Source organism: Mercenaria mercenaria, chromosome 13 (assembly GCF_021730395.1).
Source record: "Mercenaria mercenaria strain notata chromosome 13, MADL_Memer_1, whole genome shotgun sequence".
In the NCBI taxonomy this organism is placed as follows: domain Eukaryota; kingdom Metazoa; phylum Mollusca; class Bivalvia; order Venerida; family Veneridae; genus Mercenaria; species Mercenaria mercenaria.
The window spans coordinates 51,476,499-51,500,608 of NC_069373.1; the positions used below are offsets into that span (position 1 = coordinate 51,476,499).

Below are 24,110 nucleotides of genomic sequence, written 5' to 3' on the forward strand. Positions count from 1 at the left end.
CAAAATAGATCTGGCGTTGTGTTTTACTTTCTCCAAATGAGCTAAACTTCCTCGGTTTTCTTTTTGCCATGTTATCACAAGCCCGATAACAGAACCATATGGTAAAACTATGTTGGCAGACATCGCTCTCTAAATCTGCCAAATTGTGTCGTATTATATGTTGTAAGAACTTGTGGCCCGGCCCGTTTGCTTGTTTATTTGTGTCTGTACAACTGTTATATATTCTTGTAAATATTGAATGAGCAATAAAGTATGTTTAAACTGAATTTTCAGATCTTATATTATTTACGACCAAATATTTGGAATTATCTTTTCTGGTGTTGCTTAATTTTTCATTCAGTTTGTGGGTTAAAAACTTTTAGTTGTTTTTTGTGAATAAATATTTGACATCAGTGAAGCCTGTTTATTTCCAAAATATGTATCATACAAACATATATTAATGTGATAGGACTGATTGCAAGAAAAGCCTTATCATTAACCATGATATCTCATAAGTAACTTTTTGTATTTTAGCCGATGGAAGTGCTCCGGTATTTCTTCCAAGAATATCATTTTGATTTTGTCCACAGTTTCATAGATTTAAAACGAATCATAAATGTGGATTGCAATTCTGGCAAAGAAATGGATATAAATGCCTTGAATGTACTTTACTGCTTTATCAACAGCGGGACAGTGATGCAGTTCTAACTATGAAACCTGGGATCATGAGGTCGAGCCCCCTCTCCTTCAACTACTAAAATTATGATTTGAAATCAGTTTACACCTAGCACATTAAAGAACGACTTCATTTGTTATTTCAAGATCATAAGGGTCGCATGCATTTTTGATAAGGAATTTTCTCATTCTTACCTTGTATGCGCAGTTAAGCAAATGAATGAAAGTAGTTTCGATTCGATTCAGAATGTTTACTAAACACATTATTAGGTCATTAATGAGCCGCGCCATGAGAAAACCAACATAGTGGCTTTGCGACCAGCATGGATCCAGACCAGCCTGCGCATCCGCGCAGTCTGGTCAGGATCCATGCTGTTCGCTTTCAAAACCTATAGCAATTACAGAAGCCGTTAGCGAACAGCATGGATCCTGACCAGACTGCGCGGATGCGCAGGCTGCTCTGGATCCATGCTGGTCTCAAACCCATTATGTTGGTTTTCTCATGGCGCGGCTCATTTATAGAATGAATGAAAATAGACATGAATCCCGTTGATTGTTTCAAACAAGCCGACATTGTTGTTGTGATTTATCTATAAAGACCTGTCTGTAGTACTTACGTTAAGCGTCTGTGTGTTTCCAGTTATGATTATAAAATTCAGTTTTACGAGAAAGCGCTGATTCTGTTGTCTCTAAATTCTTTAAGGTAAATAATGACAATAACATATTTGCAATTACTCTGCAGTGGGAGGGGTTATAATCGCAAACAGTACGTCTGTCTGTCAGTTTGTCTGCCTGTCTTTCACATTTTTGTCAGCATGACCACGAAAGAATTATTAGTCTTTATATTTTTTTCTCTCCTTTTTCTCTCTTTTTAGCTCCCCTGAACACAAAGTAAGCTACTGTGATCACTCATCGTCCGTCTTCCGTCCGTCTTTCCGCACTTTTCTTCAGAGGACATCTCATCTGAAAGTACTGGACAGAATTACACTTTTTCAGAAACTTAGGAACATTTGAGTATGGTCATCAATCAATGCTCAAGCTTGGCCCCAGTACAACAACAACAACAAAAAAGAAAGAAACAGCAGGAAAGAAAACTTTGATTGACTTCTTCTCATGAACCGCTTGATGGATCTTCATTAATTTTGACCCATAGCAACTTTATGTGGTCCTTTTCCAAGTTTTTTTCAAACTAGGATGCTAGGCCCCAGTACAAAAAAAATGTGAAAACTTTGATTGACTTCTTCTCATGAACCGCTTGATGGATCTTCATCAATCTTGGCCCGTAGCAACTTTATGTGGTCCTTTAAACTAGCCCTCTCGAGCTAAAAATAGAAATACCTTCAGATGAACCACATGATGGATGTTCATCATCTTGGTCTGTAGAATCATTGTAAGGTCCTCTCCCAGTTTTGTTGAAGTTGGGATGCTTGGTCCAATTTATGATTAAAGTGTTCCGGTTAATAGTCATTGCTATTTCAAGAAAAATATTATTGAAGCAAAATGCACTGAACCTTATCCTACGATTTCAATTACATTTTTCCTCGATTCAAGTCCCGGGACCAGCATTCCTGGAAAACTACAAAAGCTTTTGCGTATCAACAAAGACTGGTATGTTCCAAAAGTGTGAAGCAGGTTTATACCCAAGTGTTATTCTCCAACATTCTCTTAAAACACAATATTTAGGAAAAACTGACATTTTCATATAGTGCCGCCATATTTGTTGTTTAGGTAAGGTTCAGTGCGACCCCCCACCCTTGGGGTCTATGACCATCAAGGCCCTCTTGTATGCGCCTACTTATTTTACAGTATTGCCCGGACAATCATTTTTTAATTACAGACGGGTCAATTTATTGATATGCCCTTAAAATATCTCAGAATAAGCCATTTGCAACTGAGAGTGGTAACTTTACAGCCAGAAATAATAAACGTTAGAAATAGATTATTTATACTATAGCGATACAACATAAAAGCAGTTATCATTTTTTTGTGATATTTGTAATAATATACTGAATTAGCTATGGCATTGAGGCTGTTCAAATATTATTTGTTTATTGGTATTCTTCATTTTTTTTGCACACTTGGTAGGAAGAGCTAAGTCGTAAAAATATGACAAAAGACATACGTCTACTATATTTTAATATACTGTTTAACCTTTAGCCTGCTGGTGGCAAGTGAATCTGCCTATGCGACCAGTGCAGACCAAGATCAGTCTGCACTGGTCGCTATTCAATCAGTAAATTTCAGTGAACACTCTTTCAAATAATAAATGATACTGCCCAAATTGAAAGATGGACCTATTCATTTTAGAAATTTAGCAGGCTAAAGATTAAATTCACGAGTTGTTCAACTGTATTGCCAATTATCACACAAATATTGTAGATTGTACAATCCGTTTATCTTCATGATTTTATATGGAATTTCAGTGTTTCCTACGTTGGGAGCAGTGTAGATTTTTGTTAACTGTTATTTTCTCTGACGCAGTTTACACGGTAAGTCTTAAAAATTCAAATAATTGATTAAAAAATCCACTAACTGACTCTATGAAGCAATTTTAGTATGAAATTGGGACCAGACAGAAACTTTCTGCAGATGGAATCCCGGTGCCGTTTAATTGATTGACTTGATCTGTCTCAGTAGAGCTGATATGTAAAAACAATTAATTTATACAATAGAAGAATGATGCAAAATTAATTAGGAACGCAGGTAATAAAATCTATCATTATTATATGAAAATAGAAAATAAAAACAAACACCACCGTTGTTTAATAGTTTAGATATAAAAAAGTGTAGATAAATGATTTCTGAAATGTATTTACAACTTTCTCGTCCCGTTTTATTTAAGGTAATCAAATTTGATATAATCATAAAAAGGAGTATTGACCGGCACATTCGTACTGTATCAGTATTGTACACATAATTCACTATAACATGTACTTTTCCCCGTTGTGCAGTTAACGCTCATAAAAATGGCCGTGGTGTGCATCTTACGGGAACTTTACGTATACATTAACACAATTGTGCTAAAATGAATTAAATTAAACTTGTGCAATGATAGATAACAATGAGAGAAGATAACCGAAACTTTATTTTGAATAACTTACTTTCTTGTGCACAGCAGAAGAAATGGCAAAAACCAGTCACCATACATTACGCTGTTTTTTTTTCATACCTTGGAACAGAATAATTCGGATTCATGCCAGTGCGTCTATCCTCATCATAAAAGTTTCTCTTAATTATTAACAGTCAAATCAGTCATCTAAAACTGATAATGATCTATGAACGCGCTTTTGTATTAGTTACGGGTCCATATTTCAAATTAGATTATTAATATTAAATGTTTTTAATTAAGCAAATGTTTCAAGCTCAACTGGTAAAAGAGAGCAAACAAGTAAAGTGATGAAGCGTTCTAAAGTACTTCAAAACGGTGTTAAATATTCAAATGTTGTTTTCAATCTGGGTATTCAACTTAAGTCTGCGCCTCCAGTTGAAGGAACAATTTATTACCTGCAGAGCCAACGGCAGGTGTCATACACCTAAGACCAATAATGATTACGTGGAATAGTACTTATTTATTTATGTAATTATGGAAGATAGATCTAGTTGTTTGGTGTAACCGTTTAGCAGTGCACTGTAGGACCACATTCGTAACAGATCGCATTTGTAACAGAAATCAAGCACATATGTAACAATTTTTGAGACGAATGTGATCGATGCCGATTTTTGATGTGACATCCGATCACATTTGTCACATGTCATTTTCAATCGGAAAAAATGAACAAAAAAGTGCATTTTTACATCTGAAACACATTTGTAACATGTTTTAGCTCACTTGTACGAAGTGACAAAGTAAGGTATTGTGATCATCCTTTGTACGTCGTCCGTCGTCCGACCGTCCGTTCGCTCACATTTTTTTTTGTGAATACGACAGACACAACATTTATTGTTTGATTTTGACAAAACTTGCACAGAACTTATATATATCTATGGTATCTCGGTTCATTTCGAAAACCAGCCATATCACCTTATTCGTCTTGGAGTTGGCCCAAGAAATGGCAATAATTATTGATTTTAGCCTTGTGAACGCGATAAAACCACATTTTTTGTTATTTTGACTCAACTTGCATACAACTTATATATCTATAAGATCTCGGTTTCTTTCAAAAACAACCGCATTGCACCATTAGACTTGGAGTTACGGCCCCTGAATTGGCAAAAAGGGCAAAATTTGCTTATATTAGTCTTGTGAACACAATAGAGACCATATTTACTACATCAGTTTTACCAAACTTGTATATAAGTTATATATCTATAACATCTCGGTTCCTTACGAAAACCAGCTTTATAGCAATATTTGTCTTGGAGTTATGGCCCTTAAATTGACAAATTTTGCTGATTTTAGCATTGTGAACATGACAGAGATCACAATTTTTATTTGATTTTGACCAAACTTGCATTGAAATTATGTATCATAAGACCTTGCTTTTTCTCCTCGAAGACTAGCCACATCAGCTATTTGTCTTAGAGCAAATATCGCACATTTAATAACATGTATAGTGTAGTATTACTCATGATGTGAGCGATGGTGGGCCATGCCGGCCCTCTTGTTGATTAGAGGGATATTTCCGTTTAGGTTAATATCTTGGTACTGGTTTGTTATCTGGCAATTAAACTTGGCAAGAATACCGTTATCATGACTGGTCTGTTCATAGTAGCATTGTACCACATGTAAATGTCACTTATAAATTATCCATATCAGGTTTGGTTTGTAAGATTTCATTTTTACTAAATGCATGAATACATGTATATGCATATGTATGATTAAAGGGGAAGATGCACACCACATGCAAACCCTGTTCAACTTTTACAATCGGCAAATCGCCGGTTGTATCGCTTCAACAGCAAATAAAGTGCACTAAAATCAAAATCAAGTCAGTCTCAACTGACATAGAAAGTCTTGTAAAAGCTGAACACCTGGTATAAATACATTTATGTATACTTAAAAATAGTGACTAACTTGACTATTCGAAGACTGCTTATGGCTATTGACCCTGATGTCGTCGGCGTCCGCGGGTTCGCTGCAAGATAGGGTTTTCGTTTTCGTTTTGTTTATCTTTGTCAATTCGTATTGCTTTAAACATCAAAGAAAACTTATACTGACGACAATGGATACATCAAATGAAATATGTCCCATTTAAAACCCTGACGTGAACTTTATTGGAGAATATTTTCTAAGAGAGTTTAGTTGCCAGTCCTGGTGTCTGCATTCGTATGGAAACATTCTTATTTTGTATCTCTATAGGAGCGGCACGAATAACTCCACAGGTGAGGGTGGTGCAGTGGATAGTTTTGCAGACTACGAAGCCGGCGGAGCGGGTTGAATTCCTAGTCAAAGCAGGAATTTCCAGAGATATTGTGTCTCTCATCTACCCAGTTAAGACCTTACGTGTCTCCATATCGGTGCGTTTTACCAGACCCGTAAACGAACGTATGAGTGTAAACTCGTATATGAGCCAGGGTAAAATTTCAATTGAAATTAATCGGAAGAACTAACCATCGACTAGAGTGTCGCGGGACACACGTTTGAGACCGGGTGAAAACTACTCGTATCTGTTGAGATTTTCGCCACTCGGTGCTGTTTCAAACTGGGAAGTTGTCGGTTACTAACATAAAGATACTGTTGTACTGATTTTAATATAATTGACATTTTTATCATCATTATCATCATCATCATAATAACAATAATAATCATCATCATCATCTTGGACCATTCTACAGAGTGCCAAAATTTGAGACGTTTGCAGTAATAGGTGTAATATGATCACTACAGATTGTCAATAAAATGCTGGTTATTTGTACCAAAGTATTTGGAAATCTGACTAAAGCGAGTTATGATTCGGGCACAAACATATATATTACAACAAAATAACAAAACAAATCTAAGTTCAAAGCTGTGACCTTGATCTTGGAGATAGCAATTAGGATCATGATCGCAACACACCTTCTATCCATGCTGATCATTTGTACCAAATAATTTGAAAATCTGACTATGCATGGACAAGTTATGCCAAGGACAATAACCTATATATATGCACGAAAACACAGACTCCGCTATTTCACGGCGGGATAATAATAAAAGAAGGCCTATTATCCCACAGGCGGGCTCAGTGGGGTGAGGGTAATTAGAAAATAAGGTGTATTTTCTTAGAATCTCATAGACATTAGTCCGCAGCACAAGGTCGGGCCCTCCTAGACTTAAGGCTAACGAGTACATAATTTGTCTCATGACATAGCAACTTTATGTTCGTCAACCAACTTGAAACAGCTCTGGATGACGAAAGATAGCTACAAATGTATGTCGCCACCGGGTTCGAAGTAGTAACCTGAGCATGTGGGTCTACCTTTCAGCAAGTCGAGGTAACAGTAGAAATAGCTGAAGTTGTAATCATGTTATAGTGGTAGTGGTAGTGGATGCAGAAATGATAAATTGAGCCACGTCACGGGAAAATTGTCATTCTGACATTTTCGTGAATTTCCGAAGAGTCTATCTTTAGGTTGACCTGTGCATTTATGTATCTGAATTAGGGTCAGAAAATTTCATATTCAGGTAGAATAAGCCTTCTTTGAAATAACAGCGAACGGTGTGGGCCATGATCAGACTGCGCGCACACTGGTTGCAAAGCCTCGAAGATTCCCGAAGGCCCATTCTCTCATGATGCGGCTCAAATAATTTCATGACGTCATTGGCCTCGACGACGACAACGCTAACTTTTGATGGTGCTTATGGCAGTCATTTAATGATGTTGAGAAGACAACCAACTCACTGAACGTTTTCAGAATAAAACTCAACATGATACATATGCGCTTCTCATGTCAACCCCCATGTTGGACATACCCATTCGTAACACATTTTACCTGTTACGAATGCGATCGCATACGTACGAAATCTGTTACAAATGCGATCTGTTACGAATGTGGACCTACAGTGCACCACTGAAATCTTTGAGTAAGAACTGCATGAAGCAAACTAACACACAAAAACATTCTCATCGTCAAACCAAAACTGCAACCAACATTACCTAAACTCGAATGCTTTTATTTCCGGACATAGTTCTTCGATGTTTGTCATATCTATAAAACATCAGTATGAAATAGGACACAAAAATATCCAACTAAAACATCATACAACGCTTTACGGTAAGGCCATACCAAATAGATTAATAGCTCTTCGGAAAATTTTCAAAAAAAAATAGGAGAGAGCGAGCGAGCAAAATTTTTATTTTATGTTTTTTTTCTCGATTTTGATTTTTTCAGAGGCGGGTAGATTTTACATGGAGCGAGTGTTTTTTTCTTTTTTTCTAGCTTGAACCCTTGAGGAGGCGGTTATCATTGTACATGAAGTTAACATTTCTTTAGAAATAACACAAAAATCAATTATTAACAGTGTGACAGTCACAGTAGATAGCCTTTCTATATGTTTTAAAGACTACATGAATGATTTTGCAAATGAATTCCTGCCAAAATTCACTGGATCACTTCTTTTTGATTTTGTATTTATAATTACTAAGGGATGAGTGTCTGATTTCAATTTTGATTTTTCTACATCAATCTGATGGCGTGCCTATTTAACGGCAGAGAATGAGGAATATTTAAGACAAAACAGGCATCTGAGTGGACTAGTTAACATGTCTTCTGTAACCCAGTTAGATGGCTTCAACACATGAGCAACTCCAACCCATCGAGGTGAGGGGAAAGTAATAAACCACTTGCAGTGAGACGACAGAGTTGGGCATACAAATGATTTGATATTGCTCGAATCCCATTAGAATAATTTCTTAACAGATAAGGTCAGCTTAAGTTCTTTTAGTAGATGTTCATTTCAGTCAAAATGGTAACAGACGGATAAAGAATGATCCCAACATGCTCTTCCCCTAAAAGTGTTATTTATTGTGATTTGATTGACATAGAAATTTAGAGTTGGGGAGGTCTGTTCTTTTCAGTTTCTTTCTTTGAATTAATTCACAGTCAATTAATATACAAACAGGGAAAATTGTGGTTATAAAAGGACAGATTTTGTTAAAAATTATTTTTATATACACTACTAATTTGAAAAACTAAACAATTTTTAAATTGACTAAATGCATTTTGATAGAATATCTGACTGCTGTACTAAAGAAGTTATATATTATCTACTTTTAAAAAGATTTGGGCCGAGATAATGTAACGGATCAGTCAGGATCTGTGAACAAACTTTTTTTTAAAGATAGGAATCGGCTTTGGCTCTAAATCTAACATACTGAACTGAACAACTGATAACAAATGGTTTGAAAACTTTATATCTGAACAATAGTTCTATGTTTAATCCAAATATTTTTAACTGCATTCTTGTCATTCGTGCACGTCTTACAACTTACAAGTCAGGCTTCATTCTTTTCAATGTATTGAAAAATCGTAGAACGTGCCTTCTTCATCACCTACCGGCACATCGAAGGCAACGTTTGGCACTAGTATAGACACTCGAGCTTTAAAACAAATGATGAACAACAACATAATTCCTGACCTTTTGAGTTTGGGTCATCAGTTACTTGTATAATGGACGCATGAAATCCGATCAATATCACGTTGACGCATTAAAACAGCGATAAAACCTGTTTTACCGTTAACATTACGGACCGCGTAATCAGAAAAAAAATTCGGAGATTTTTTATATACGTGCAGGCGGGTGAATTTTTTTCTTTTTCTCGGGAATGAAATTATTGATGCGGTCGTTCCGACGAACGACATATCAATTTGGAATGTCCTAACAGTAACAGCACCGTCCTGGAACGGTAAATCATCAGAGGGTGTTTTTAAAGTTGTAAAGTATGGTTTAAAATCTACTAAAACACTCAATTGTTGATTCAAGGCAACCAAAAGCAAAACGACGGAGTATCTAAAAATCTTGGAACTATATTTCCTTTATTTTGAAAAAAAATCTCTCCTTCTTTCCAGCAACAAAGAAAGAAATCATTATGCTCAAGTTACGTCTTCGTCCAAAGAATACCGAATAGTATACGAAAATACGTGATCGCGCGGATTTTAACGATTGGCGTTACGGGATTACTACCTTCAGTGGCTGTATCCGTAGGTAGCCATTTCTTTGAATGTCAAACAACCATCTTTTTTTTCAGTTGTGGTCAAATTTAAAAACATTTCAATGTTACGAATGGTTGGACGATGAATTGTAAACAAACTTAAGTCAATGTCAGGCATTTCTTCCCATTTTAGAATGCTTTTAGATCATAATTCAAAGATCAGATGATCTACATTAGAATGTTATAAATTTATTTGTAGTTTTAAAGGGAAAGGCAATGTTTTTCTTATGTTAATTCTATCTGCTAGGATTTCTTAAATCATTTAAAGAAGTCAAAGAATTTTCAAAATCGGCTTAAAAATGAGAAAGTTATGAGCATTTAAATAGTTTATTAAAATGGCAGCCATTTTTTTCCATGGCAACAAAAACATAATGGCGGTTTTATTATTTTTTCAAGATACATATTTGAGCTGTACTTACTTATTTCTGTAAATTAATTTCCCTACTTTTTTCCAGCTCTTATGAAAGAAATTATCATGTTTTACATTTCAAGAAACATATGAAATTAATATATTTAAAGGTTATTTGCTAAATAAAGAATTCAGCAGTGTGTAAAATTGCTGCCTCCATGATCAGCCATTTTCTAAAATTCAAACTGCAGTATTTTTTTTCAGTAGTGGTCCGGTTTTACAGATTCATTCAGTGATATGAAAGGCTTGAGGATGGCTTTATTTTAAAATTAAGTTATTGTCAGGCATTACTTGCCCTTTAAATACTGACATGACGTTGACATGATGCAAATTTATATAGTGAAAACAATGTATTGATTATGTATTGTTTAAACGCATTATTTTTCAAGATTCTCTGAAAATCGAAATGTAAAAACCAGAATGGGTAAGTTTGATATTTCTTCTCATTTTTACTTCACTGAAAGCATGTTGATCTATTAGTTTTTCACCTGATTACTTTCAGTGTCCTTAAATAGAAACTGTTTTAAACTTTCACAACAATCTCTAGAAAAGTGTCTAAGATATTGTCGGCAACTGAAAACCCAGGTGAGATATATAGTAGTACCAACGATCTCTTTCTTGTTTTCCATTTTTTAGATTACATTTAAAGATAACGGAAAATTGATTGCTTTTTTTACGACATTTGTATCGCAGTGTCTTCGTGCTATAGCACCATTGTGATGGACGCTTAGGTGGTCAGTGAACTGGCACGTTTTTCTCCCGTTAATTCCATACCAAAACAATTACATTCTGTATTGGAATACATGGGTTTATTTTTGTGCATTTTAAATAATTAACCTAGAACTATGGAAATAAATAAACGAAGTTAGTATTTACTTTTCTGGACGGAACGTCGTTTCCCAAGATTTATCTTCCAAACGTAATCGGTAAGAGATGAAGTGCTATTAATCTTTTTTGCAATGAAAGGATAATATTATTTGATATTTATATTAACAGCACTCTGATAGAATAGAAATGGAGAGACTAACTAAAATACTGTTTATTAGTACAATTTTCCTTGTTTATATTAACATCATTGTTTGTGTATATAGACAAACTATTTTCGACTCCTTGACTGATTTAGAAATGCATTCTGCAATTTTAACCATGTCCCATACAACAGACATATCATGTGGAAGATTCTGTGACAACTTGAACGGATGCATTTCATTTAGTTTTGCAGCATCGACAAACACTTGTAAATTATACGACACAGACCCATTAATCGCTGCGTCGGACAGTGTTGCAACTGAAGGAAGTACGTTATACGTTAGAGGTAAGGGAAGTTCCAAGTTTCCATGAAGAAGAAACTCTTTGAATTAAAAACTATTAAATAACACACACAGCGCGACGCTACGAAACCAGAAACACAACATTTGACATTGACCCGAGCGCCCCGCATGTAATTCAAGCTACTATACTAGACTGCTCTACAAAAATTGGTAATAATAATTTGTCAAACGAAACTAAGGTTAGCAGGAAACTGTTTTTTCTCTAATGTTTTATTACAATAACTTTGACTTTGATCCATGAAATACATGCTAGATCCTCATGTCAGCTTACTATATGCCATGTTTAGGAACAATATGTCAATTTATTAAAAAAAGAATGTGACATTAACCCCAGGAGCCGCAAATACAGTCCAAAAGTTCAACGTATACGATTGATGATAGCAGGTGATCCCAATGTAAACTTTTGGTCGAACAAAGTTAATCTATTTTAGAAACATTGGTCTTGACTTATAGTAGCCCAAAATGCAATCTGGGCGGTTTCACTCATCGTAAGTTCCATAGAATTATCTCATTCTTAACTCTAGTTATTGAGTGGAATTAATTTGCCTATCTTGAATAGCACAGACGTTGACCTTAACCCTAACGTGGCCCTTAACAACACAATACTTATCCACATAAGCCTTCAATACACTAAGTTTTGATGACAGCGTGTCATTCCGAACTTACTTTAATAAGGAGAGACTGTTTCCGTTTCTATTTAAGTTACTTTGAACTTGACAGTGGCTCCACGGCTCCAAATGTTGTCTAGACCTTTTTTCTCCAGTAAGCATATGGTTTTAAGTTTCATATCTTAATTCGAGTTATTGAGTGAAGTCATAATAAAGTCATCGTAATCATTTAAAACTGCAAGGTTTATGCATGGTACACATTGTATACAGGCATGTCTGAAATATTTCTGATCCAGTTCTCATTTTTGTAGGAATTTGTAAATGTACCAAATACATTACCATATGATCGGAATTTTGGTGTGTTTTTTTTTTCAGATTGCAAAAGCGGCTGGATGAAATTTGGCGAATCTTGTTATTTGTTTTCAACGGAACACCGAAGTTGGGTTTCTTCTAAGGTTTGGAAAGATTAAAGTTGTTTAGAAAAATGAAACCGTATAGCATATAGTATCACATCATTCTATATTCGTTACAAGCGGACTGAAAGCGGGGTATTTCTGCCTCGGCCTTTTTCGGGATGTTCCGGAAATGTGTAAAACGTTTATGAGTTTTTTTTAATGATAACTTCAAAAAGTTGAACAAATTATATAAATAACAAAATAAAACACTTGCGATGTTCTTCATTTTTAGAAAGTTTTGTCCTATTTATGCCGGAAGTGCTCGTGGCGAGTTTTCCGGTCGTTGGGTGTTCATCTTCCGTCCACACTCTAGTATCTACATTTCTGAAGCACTCAATCAGACTTGGACACAATATCAAATATATTACCATGAGGATTAGGCAATTGTTTGCCTTGATTTTCAGTATTAAATAGTCTCCGCCAACGCAACATATACCAACAACATATTAGAAATGGTGTTAATTCTGACTTTTTGCATTGCTACGCCTAAAAATTAACTTTATGTTGAAAAGTTCATAGGTCGGTCTTACTAAACAATACTGGGAATTCGCCGCCAAAAATGCAGAATTATTTTGCTTATTGTTCATAAAGTGATATAGATATTAGACTATGTCAGGGTGGTTTAAGTGTCGACAGGAGGTCGTTGGAACCCCTTTGTGTCAAGACCACATCTCATTTGACAACTGTACAGGTTTTTATAGGAAACGGGTTCTAGAGTGATTCGCTAAAGCTTTCAACACAATCCTACTAAAAGTTTGTTAAATCGAATTACTTGTAAGGTAAATGTGTATTACTTAATTGGCACGCTAATTATTTGATAGGTCTGTATAAAGTCAGGTGTAATTTCTACGGCTCCGTTTCAAAATGTCAGGCTACCGACACAGGGAAGATTACTTTAATGTATATTTTTAAAATTATCCTGAAGCAAATGGTTCAATGCAATTGTGTTTTCAAAGGCACACACACATAGGTCATTGAACTGTCGCGCTGGCCCTTGGCCCATGATCTCTTGCCAGTACGCAAGACATCGGACAGAACTTTATCAAAACATGTTGTTTTTTCTTCTTCCAATTTTAACATTATACTTGTAAATACATGTATTACTTGCTCTATTCTTAGCATAGCAATAAATAGACGAGAATAGGACAGATAAGGTAAACTCGGGCGGAGTTAAGTCGTGGAAATGATAGATAAAAAAAAGCCGAGACGCTCTGCTGAAAGAAAGACGAGACGTTTTGCCGTAGGAAGGAGATATAAAAAGCCGAGAAATTATGTCTCTGGAGCGAGATTCAAAAAGCCGACCGATATGTCGTGGAATCGAGATAGAAAGAAATGTCGGGAGGATGTATAGATTTTTGTATATGTCATGAGGTAGACAATTCTAAAGTGGGGACACTATACCGTGCGAACGGAATTAAAAATAAACTCGAGACGCCAAGTCGTGGGAATGAGATTTAAACACAAGTTGATATACAACATTGTTAGAATGTAATAAGAAGAGCAAAAATGCTTGATAACCTCTCTCTGCTTCAGCACGTTTACCTCCTGGCGGAATGCTTAGTCTAAATAAATCAATTCTCATTCGCTTTTTGTTTTGGATAATTAACTCCTCTTTGGTCATTTCAATAATGTCACCTTCAAAGTCTATCAATTATTCAGTCTAAAACTTATAAATGAAGAGTATTGATAAAAGAATGAGTTACGAGAATTCCATTTTGGTTTTCATCTTCATTTGCATAGACCATATTGCAACTTAAAAGTGGTTTTATTGAATTTTACACTTCATGTGGTATTCATTTAGTCCGTTTTGCATGAAAACAAGACCTCCTCGTGTCGCGGAAAATTGAAATGAATAGAACATATTATAAATGCAATCAATAAAACAAGTGAAAGTAATTTATTGGTGTGTAGGAAAATTAACAATAAGAGAAAATAACAATTCGAAGATATGAAAAATGAAAAGTATTTTTTTCGGGCTCCTAATAGGGATAACCCCATTTAGTTTTTTTTTTATAAGGTATGGACATTTACAAAACAATAGCCATAAAAGAAGACATTAAAGCGAATTAAGACAAACATATGAATAATAGATTCAGTGATATATCGAACACAATAGTTACTTCGCCAGAGAAATAGAACTTGTTCGAAAACGAAATGACGAAGTTTCTTTTTTTATCTTATTGTTTTCAAGCTTATCAATATCTTATTATACATAACATTGTGAAAACTTACACGTCTATATAGGTATCCGACATGGACTCAACTGTAGTTTCTCATTATCATTTTGTGCCATTTTAATTGTTCTTTGATTTTTCTAACTACATGTAGTTGTTTATAAAAGCTTCTTATTGACTGATAGTTGTTATTGAATTTACAATTATTTCTGTATTTCCAAATTTCCCATTTTGTTTCATATATAATCGTATTAATCAATTTGTTCATTTGCCTGTCATCATAATATCCGAAACAAACAACAAATTTAAAGCAGAATCACAGATGTTGACATATTCAAACAATTCGTTCAAGTTCATATTTAAAAGAGTCCATTTGTTTGGCAAAATGACAGTCCCACACCAGGTGCAATAAAGTTTCTATGTGTTCTTTGCATATACTACAAATTCCGTTTGATAATTTCATAATACTGAGTTTATACTCTGTAAATATAACGTTGTGTTAAAAAAATCCATTGAAACTGTTTTGCTACTTTTGAAAAAAAAAGAGCCTGAAATTTGACCCCATACAATTTTCCGTGGTATATCACGTACAGACAAGCTTTCCAATTTGTTTTCTACCTGTAATAGACTTTGTTTCTTTTCCAAACATATAATATTTGTTTCAGTTTTATTAATTTTTTTTGTCTAATATTTTACGATTACTTTTCATCAAATATAAACCAGACAAGAAAATCGTATATTTTTCATCGCTATAGTAGTTTTCTTTAAGAGCTTTAATATACTTCAGAGGAATACTAACTTTCACAATATGCCATTCTGATTTTCAGTTTCAATTTCAATTTTGTAAATAGATGTTCTGCAGTAATAAAATCATCCAGAATCGGATCCCAGATATCTTTCAATGAAACAATGTCAGTTTTAAAAAAGGTTTAAAAAATATAGGTTTCCTCGACATCTTATCTGGTTATTTCCAAATAAGAACATATCTTTTATATCAAAAATAGTTGTGGGGCGAAAGTTTTGTCTGAACTTTACCAATTCATTCAGCGCTCGTTTATAGAAACCGCTAATGTTACATAATGTTTTAACATTTTCCAAAGATGAACTTTACAAAACAGAAAAGTTTGGAAAAAACATTGGATCGAGAGTTTGCAAGTAGCATTTTCCAATCAAATTCCAGTTTTGTAATTCCGAGTGAATTATTCTAAATATTGTTTTTATTTGTAAACCTGCTAGAATGTTTTTTTATGTTACACTTATTCAAACCCCCGTTTTCACCATCGAACAGTAATGTGTTACTAAAAACCAATGGCTTTTTGCCGTCCCACAGAAAATCTAGCATAAATTAGTCCAATTTCTTTGATGTAATTATCCGGAATTCCTCTGATCTCTATTTCAAAATGTAATTTTGATATAACATATGAAACATAGTATAACATATGAAAAAAGTATTTTCAGTCTAAAGCTAAAGCTGTTGTTTGCAATACGGAGCGTGACAAGAAAATTTTGTTACGTAGGTCAGTTCAAACATAAAAGGTTTCAAAGAGTGAGGTTGGGTGCGCACAATAAACCGGTTTAAGCTCCCCAGTGGTGTTTTTGCCACTGACCGTTCCAAGGCGGTGCCCCACTGTGTTCCTTTGTTTGTCCATTTTGTCCTCATGTGTTGGCTTTGTGTGTGTGCGCGTGTATGTGTGTGTGTGTGTGTTTGTGGTGTGCACGTCTGCGTGCTGTTAGGTTTCGTTTTGGGGAGGCTGCGTTTTTGGTACGTGGCATTCCCTGTTTGATATTTGTCCTTGTTTTTTTCATAAGTATAATGTACAGAAAGTTACCATTTAAAGAAAGAAAGAAATCTGTAAATACATCTAAAAGTATCTTAAGGTGATTTTAAAGTAACTATCTTTTTGAAATTCGTGTACTTTTAAGGAGGGTGAGTTTGCAGTACTTGAAAAGAATGAGGATTTGCTGTGCATAATAGATATGTGTTAGAGAACATTATCTATTTTTGAAACACGTTATAGGGCTTTAGATGCCGCAAATAACTAGTAATGTGTCCAAGGACTCGGAGGTTCATGCTGTGTCATGTTAGGTCACAGAGGTTTGTTTCCATTGAACAAAATTGAGGAATGACCATAGAAAATTAAATTAAGAGACTAAACTCTGATCTTGACCTTCGAGCAAATGCTCTATTAAGTTAGCAACCTTTTCAGCCTTTGAAAATTTAAAAGTGTTATGGCATATTACTCAGTCAGTAGAAATATCTGGAAAGTAGATCCCTCGGAAGCACCAAGAACAAGGCAAATAGTGAAAATTGAAGACTCGTTTTGATTGAGTCTGTTCTGGAGTCTAAAAAATGCAACACTGCCCACGCTCCCTAGACACATATTAAGAAAACTTGAAATTCCCGATGACTAAAGACGATATGTGTCAAGCTCTCACATTTTCTCTGGTAAGCAAGAGTCTCACAGTTTAGCTGCTAGGGGGCGTGGACAGTGTTGCATTTTCTATTACTGCTCATGAACAAAATAAGTCAAACCGAGTCTGCTTTGCCTTGTTCTCGGTGCTTCCGAGGGATCTACTTTTCAGATTTTATTTACTTCACAACAGCGGGTGTTAAGTGCTGTGTGGCGGCCATTAAAAGTCGCCCCGACTACAACTCAGTGTTGTTATATTTTCTGGTCCTTCGGGATCATTGATTTCAACTCATTTAGATTTGAAGATTGAATACTGCTTAAGCCGGTGCTAGGGGGCGTGGGCAGTGTTGCATTTTCTATTACTGCTCATGAACAGACTCAATCAAACCGAGTCTGCATTTGTCACTGTTTGCCTTGTTCTCGGTGCTTCCGAGGGATCTACTTTTCAGATTTTATTTGCAGTGATGGCATGTCTTAGTCATGTTTCTATTTAATTTATCTATGAAAATAGGGCAATAAACAACTAAGATGGCTTACAGAATATGATGAACTGTGTAACCTGTTGGTGTTAAGTGTAATGTTGTATATTTTGGACGCAGACTAGAAGAAAGACCTTTGTACCTTTTAGAATGTAGGACTAGATCTATAAATATTATATCCTAATACCTGCTCAATTGTCTTTTTACTTAAAACTTCACATTATGGAAATTCTGCTAAACATGTTTCAAAATCAGCAAACAGAGCTCTGAGATTGCTGGTAGGTCAATAAAAAATGCCACTAAACTGTATAAATCCACGGTTTGGTCAGTAAAGGGATACAGAGATGCCAGCAAGTATACCTGTTTAGAAAAAGGACTTCGATACTTTTAACCCTTACCCTGCTAAATTTCTATAATGAACTTGTCTGTCATTTCGACTGTACCATTCTGTTTAAAGGGGTGCTTAGCAAAAAGATACTGACAGAATGGCGAACAGTGCAGATCATACACTGGTCGCAAAGGCAGAATAAATCGTGTCCAGCAATCGTGCAAATGCAACTATTTCTGCATTGAGGCACTGGATTGGAACCAACATTCCTAAAGCAGTTATAATAAAAAGGTGCACCAGTATTGAAATAAGTTGAACCATATATCAGTTAATTAAACATGGGAATGTTTGGTATAGTTTTATGATAATCGTTACAAAATGAAAAATAAACTGGCTTTAAAATGGATTTATAATACTTAAAAAGATAGTATGTTCAAATAAGCAAATTTTAACGGGTAAGTGAAACTGATTTGGACATGTATACTAACAAATAGAAGAAATTAATTCATTCATGTTCTTCGAGGAAGAGAATAAAGTTAACTAAGGCCAGACCTATTATCTATGGTGGCATATTTCTGCCACGAGATAGCTAGGTAGCTATCGCGATACTTCAAAAAATTATATTGATAAAGCGAAGTTTTCTGAAAAGATTTTCTCAATTGTCGAAGGTTTCCTGGAAATATTATTGCGATAATTTACATTATTTTCTCGATACATTTTGTGTTAGTTCCCACAACGGCCATTTATTAGCTAGATAAGCTTTTTCGACTAAGTTTGACTAAATATTTACGCTTTTAAAACATGTAGGTCAAACAACATCACATTCAAAACTAAGGTATTTCTTCAAACTTTTTCGAGTGCTTAAATGTGCATGGCTAACATTATGCTAGCAAACGGTCGTTTCTAGTGTCTCTGTTTAAAAAAAAGTTGTTCAGTTATAGCACACGGTCGTTTCCAGTGTCTCTGTTTAATAAGAAGTTGTTAGTTATAGCATCTTCCGAGAAGCCGCTTGCTAAGGAAATAATCATCCAAAATGTAGCTGATTTTCAACATTTTGTTTCATCCTTGCTTTGCGTTTAATGTATTGTTTACTAACTTCTTTACTTTCCCTATAGGCATATTGCGAGTCTGTGGGAGCACAGCTAGTCAAAGTTACAAATGATGCAGAACACCAGTTTATTAGGCAGATAATATCTAGTAAGTACCCTATAGTTGTATGATGATAATGTGTCGATTAACTTTTCCAGCGATAACTTCGAAATTTATACATGCTGAAACTAATTATCAAAACAAGTCTGTCCTCATTTTGTTTAGAATAAGATAATTATTTATCATAATACATTCTTTTTGACAAAAAGGTTTTATTAATACTGAACAATATGTAACTCATATCACATTATGATATGACTAACAATGCTTAAATCATCACGAAGTTACGAGGTCGTGGGTTCGATCCCTGGCCGCGTCATACCAAAGACGTTAAAAATGATACTAGGCAGCTTCATCGCTTGGCGCTCAGCTTTAAGTGGGTAGTGCTAGGACTGGTCAGCCCGGTGTCAGTATAATGTGACTGGGTGGGATATCGTGCCACGTGTCTACGGCGTGATATTCCAGTGAGGCAGCACTATAAAGTTGGGCATTGTGCTCACTGCTACAAGTAGACACCGTCGTTTAATTGACTGAAAAATTGTGGAAAAAAGACGTTAAACACATGCAAACGCACACGCACGCACACGCACACGCACGCGCACGCGCACGCGCACGCACACGCACACGCACACGCACACACACACACACACGATGTTACGTCGACGTGATATTTAGCGCCATGTATGTATCTAGAAATAAAGCTTTCAAATTTGATAAAATATTTTACTTAACAGCATGATTAGAACAAAATGTCTTTCAAGAAGATTTGGCCTCATATTTGTTGTTCCATCAAGACAACTCATCTAGCCATACAAGTCATGACTGTCCACTACACTTAATGTTAAAACAAAGTTTAAAACCTTTCTTATATACAATGTAGAATTTTAAAGTTCGCTTTTGTTCATTTGTTGACAATTTTTATATCAGTATTCACTTGAAACGCAAGCCAGCTGAAGCGATAAATCAATAAATCATGGAGCAAACGATTCACGCTTAAAGATCTTCACAGTTTTCATGATCTTTTTCTTATGTGGCCAAATTGCCCAATGCTCACATGTTCCACCTAAGTTTTGTTGTTTTGGTTTAACGCCGTTAACAGTATTTCAATTGTGTAACGGCTGGCAATTAACTTAACCAGTTTTCCTGGACTCTGTACCAGTACAAACCCGTTCTCCGCAAGTAACTGCCAACTACCCCAACTACCCCACATGAATCAGAGGTGGAGGACGAATGATTTAAGACGCAATGTCATTTATCAAATCGTCAAGCAGAACCAATAATATACTGTCAAAACTCCATGGAACTCGAATAGTCTGAAAATCTGCCTAATTCAATTAAATGTTAAAGCGACACCACAGCTCTTGACAAATTATATAAGTTGATTCATGCTTAGGTAGTTACACACGTTCAGAGTAAACTTTTTCAACAATGCAGAATTTGATAATACCCCGATTTTCAAAACTTCAGACTTTACTTGAGAAATTCAGCAAATAAAAAAGATAGGATCGTGTGCTCAATGTTTTGCTAGACTGATTTTAAATATTTTGACCTCACATAGGTTTACATAATGGAAATCTATGGGAAAATCACAATTTTGATATAAATATTTTTATACAATGTAGACTTTAATGAAACTTCTCACAGTCGTGAATAGAAATACGGGCTATAATGTGGTAAAATAATGAGTATAGGTCCGTGTTCTTGTTTTTGGAATATTAGCTCATGACTAAAGAGATTTGCGCATAACAAGCTGATTTTAAGACATTATTTTTGGAATTACTTAACGTCTCAGATGTTTTGATATCATATCTAACTTTAGAAAGACAGTAACGTTGTCGTTAAAATAAATTTAGTTTATAAAATGATTTTCATTTCCGTACACCGTATCCAGGTTTTGTTCTACGTTTTCCTGATAAATTGCGTTACGCCATTACTTCCGGTTTATCAAACGTGCAGAATTAACTTAAAACGTGAAGGAATTCCAAGCCCAGTCAATCAAAGTCCAAAGTATTTGCTACTAGATAAAATGAAGTCAAAATATTTTTTCTGTATTACTTAAGTGCTTTGACCACTTGATAACTAGATATTGGAAACAGTTAGCTTTTCAAGGTAGTAAATAATTTTGTTATCAAACAATAACGTGATATGACAATCTGACCAAGAACAGTCATACTCTTCCACTCCCATCTTAATATATACACATGAAAAGGAAGAAAAGGAGTGATTGGGCCTAGCAGCCCTTCAAAAGAGATGGATTCTGGACATGCATATCTCTGTAATTCTGCGATAACTATGGTAACATAATTGACATGTTTCGCTTCCTCACCCTCATTCACCTTCTCTTAAAAACAAGTAGTATGAAATATTTTCTAAAGGTCATTTAAATATGCCAAAAATAACAAGACAACATAAGCATACATTCTGCAAAGGATTTCAATGAATCACAATGTTTATTGACGGAATAAGGCTTTTAAAGAAGTTTATATGTTTAAATTTAGGCAAAGATGAGAATTACTTCTGGATCGGAGCACGGTACAACAGCACGGTCGGAGAGTACCGGTGGATTGACGGCACCAATGTGACATTTAACGGTTGGTCCCCAGGATTACCGGGAACTCAGAAAGGCTGTGTTGATTATTTAAGAACATTCAATTGGCTTTGGAATTCACACAGCAACTGTGTCAGTACATATTGCCCATGTATATGTGAAAAAAGTAAGTATCATGCTTTTACATATAGTCTGTCCCTCCCAATTAGCCCACTGTTTCCAGCCGGACCGAAAAAACATGTTCACCGAACAAACAGGGAAACTGTTCGGTACTACTTGAGGAAGTTGCTATCAAAATGGACTCGATTAAGGTTTTGGAAACATCCTTTTCAATACTTCAGTTGGTACCGAAGCTCTGTGGTTAAATCTCAGAACTGAAACTCTTTTTCAGTTTCTCAGAGCTTGGGTAAAAATTTGTTCAACCTGAAAACAAGTTTGTGCACTGTGTCACTTTGCTGTTTTACAAAACAAAGAGATGTTTATGATGAAAGGAAGTACATCTGGAAGTTGGCTGGATGAAAATTTCTTATATTCTGGAAATTAAGTGCCACATAAATAGTTATTCCCAATACTGCCAGTCTAAATTAGCATGCACTATAAAAATGAAATAATGATCATGGTAGTAATTATTACTAAATGATTTCATTTATGCTGGACGATTGTTTTTTATGTTCTTTCGGTCCATTTGTTTCAGGGCGTATGTGACAGACTATAACCACAAATGGAACTTACAGGGGAATACAGAAGGAACATCCGGAAAAAGCTTTTTTGGATGTCATAAACATTTTGTCTATGCATATATGTTTGTAATAAAAGGTTTTGCTTATTCGTTACGTCTGTAAAATTGTTTTTACATGCCTAATCTATATTATTTACAGAGAGTTAAACCGATATAATGATCCTGTACAATAACGTCGCTATGTTGAATGTTAATATGTTCATCTGGATGTAAAGCCAATATCAGTTAATTGCTAGATTTTCATTTGATTATATCATAAAATGGAGGATAGGGCGTGTGTGTGTGTTGGACTAGGTGGGGGGTGGGGCGAGGGGATTTGATTTTTTATTGTTTACTTTGCTTAGAAGACAGTTTTGCTGGTGAGAAAACAATTCGTAATTTTCATATTGCAAAAGGGATTATAAATATGTGTTTCTAGATATAAAAAGCACCAGTCATACGTGTTACTGCACCATTATGTTTTATTGTTCTCCTATAACTTAATAAAGATACATTTAAAACACTCTCTTGTTGCTATTTTACCAAATGTCAACTTTATTTTGCGAGCGATACAGATTAGGATAGTTTTCCTTCGTTTCAACAAGATTTTTCTCTGTTGCACAACTAAAAGCAAACCGAGGGAAATCCTGCTGAAGAACAGGAAAGCTCAGCAATGTGTAACATATCATAGCACAAGAGCAAAAAAATGTATTCAAGGATTCACTACTTCTATTCACTATTACTCAAAAGGCCAACATTTTAATCTTTCTACAACTCAATAATCACATTGATTAATTTTAGTTCATTGTTTGTCAAATTTGTATACTTTGCTGACATGTGAGTGACCTTGGCTGATGGTGACATCAACGGTGTAGAAAGCATGATGCTTTAAAGCACAACTACAGAACCACTTTTATGATCGGAACATGTTAAACTCAACTTGAATCATATAAGCTATCAATACTTTAATTTCAACATGGAAAACATACTTTCCCGGTCAGAGTGCTGAGAAATGCCTACTTAACCCTACCCCGTCGTGGGAGTGGGAAGTAGAAGAAGACCAGCTTCCATCTTCAGGTGGCCTTACATCACCTCCCCACCCCCACCTCTAACTTATAATCCTCAATGAATATGATAAAATCCATTGAAATTTGATTATAATCCAAAGCCATATAAAACACACTAGGTAACCCGATATGTTTGGCGCAGGATGGTATGTTCGGCGCAGGATCGATATATAGATTTGAAAACTTTAGTGGTGTTAATGTTCTCCTTATTTCAGTCTATAAAAACAATTAACCAGTAAAATCACCTTACTAGTCTTATCATGTTCGGGAGGAGGTTATTGTACCTTCATCACAAATATCGCAATGACCGTTTCGGACGCTGTCAAGCAAATTGTTGATATCTAATAGATTTTGCTGCATGGAGTTAACGGTTAGTATACGATGTACTGGTTTTCATTGTCCGCGAGGCGTGTTCACATACATACATACATAGCCTACATACATACATATTTAGCAGTGTCCTGGATATTTTCTATGCATGTGTCTGTGTCCTTAATTCAATATAAGAAGAGTTTTTCTGTCAGCCAATTAGTAAGACCATTTATTGTTACACAAACGTTAAGATCTCCTCCCTGGCCTTGATTGTTTTCAGACTTCCAAAGCATTTAAAGGTCGCACATGTAACTTGTGCGATTGTTTGTTTTTAAT

The 24,110-nt window shown here is 35.3% G+C and overlaps 1 protein-coding gene across 1 annotated transcript; it reads left to right on the forward strand.

The window, feature by feature from the left end:
• The first annotated feature begins 10,938 nt into the window (after nucleotides 1-10,938).
• On the forward strand, nucleotides 10,939-22,681 carry LOC123530610 (perlucin-like protein). The gene is made up of 5 exons (XM_045311392.2): nucleotides 10,939-11,509; nucleotides 12,509-12,588; nucleotides 19,096-19,177; nucleotides 21,628-21,843; nucleotides 22,372-22,681. The coding sequence occupies exons 1-5, from the start codon at nucleotides 11,209-11,211 to the stop codon at nucleotides 22,380-22,382; spliced, it is 690 nt and encodes a 229-aa protein (XP_045167327.1). The 5' UTR covers nucleotides 10,939-11,208; the 3' UTR covers nucleotides 22,383-22,681.
• The last annotated feature ends 1,429 nt before the right edge of the window (nucleotides 22,682-24,110 follow it).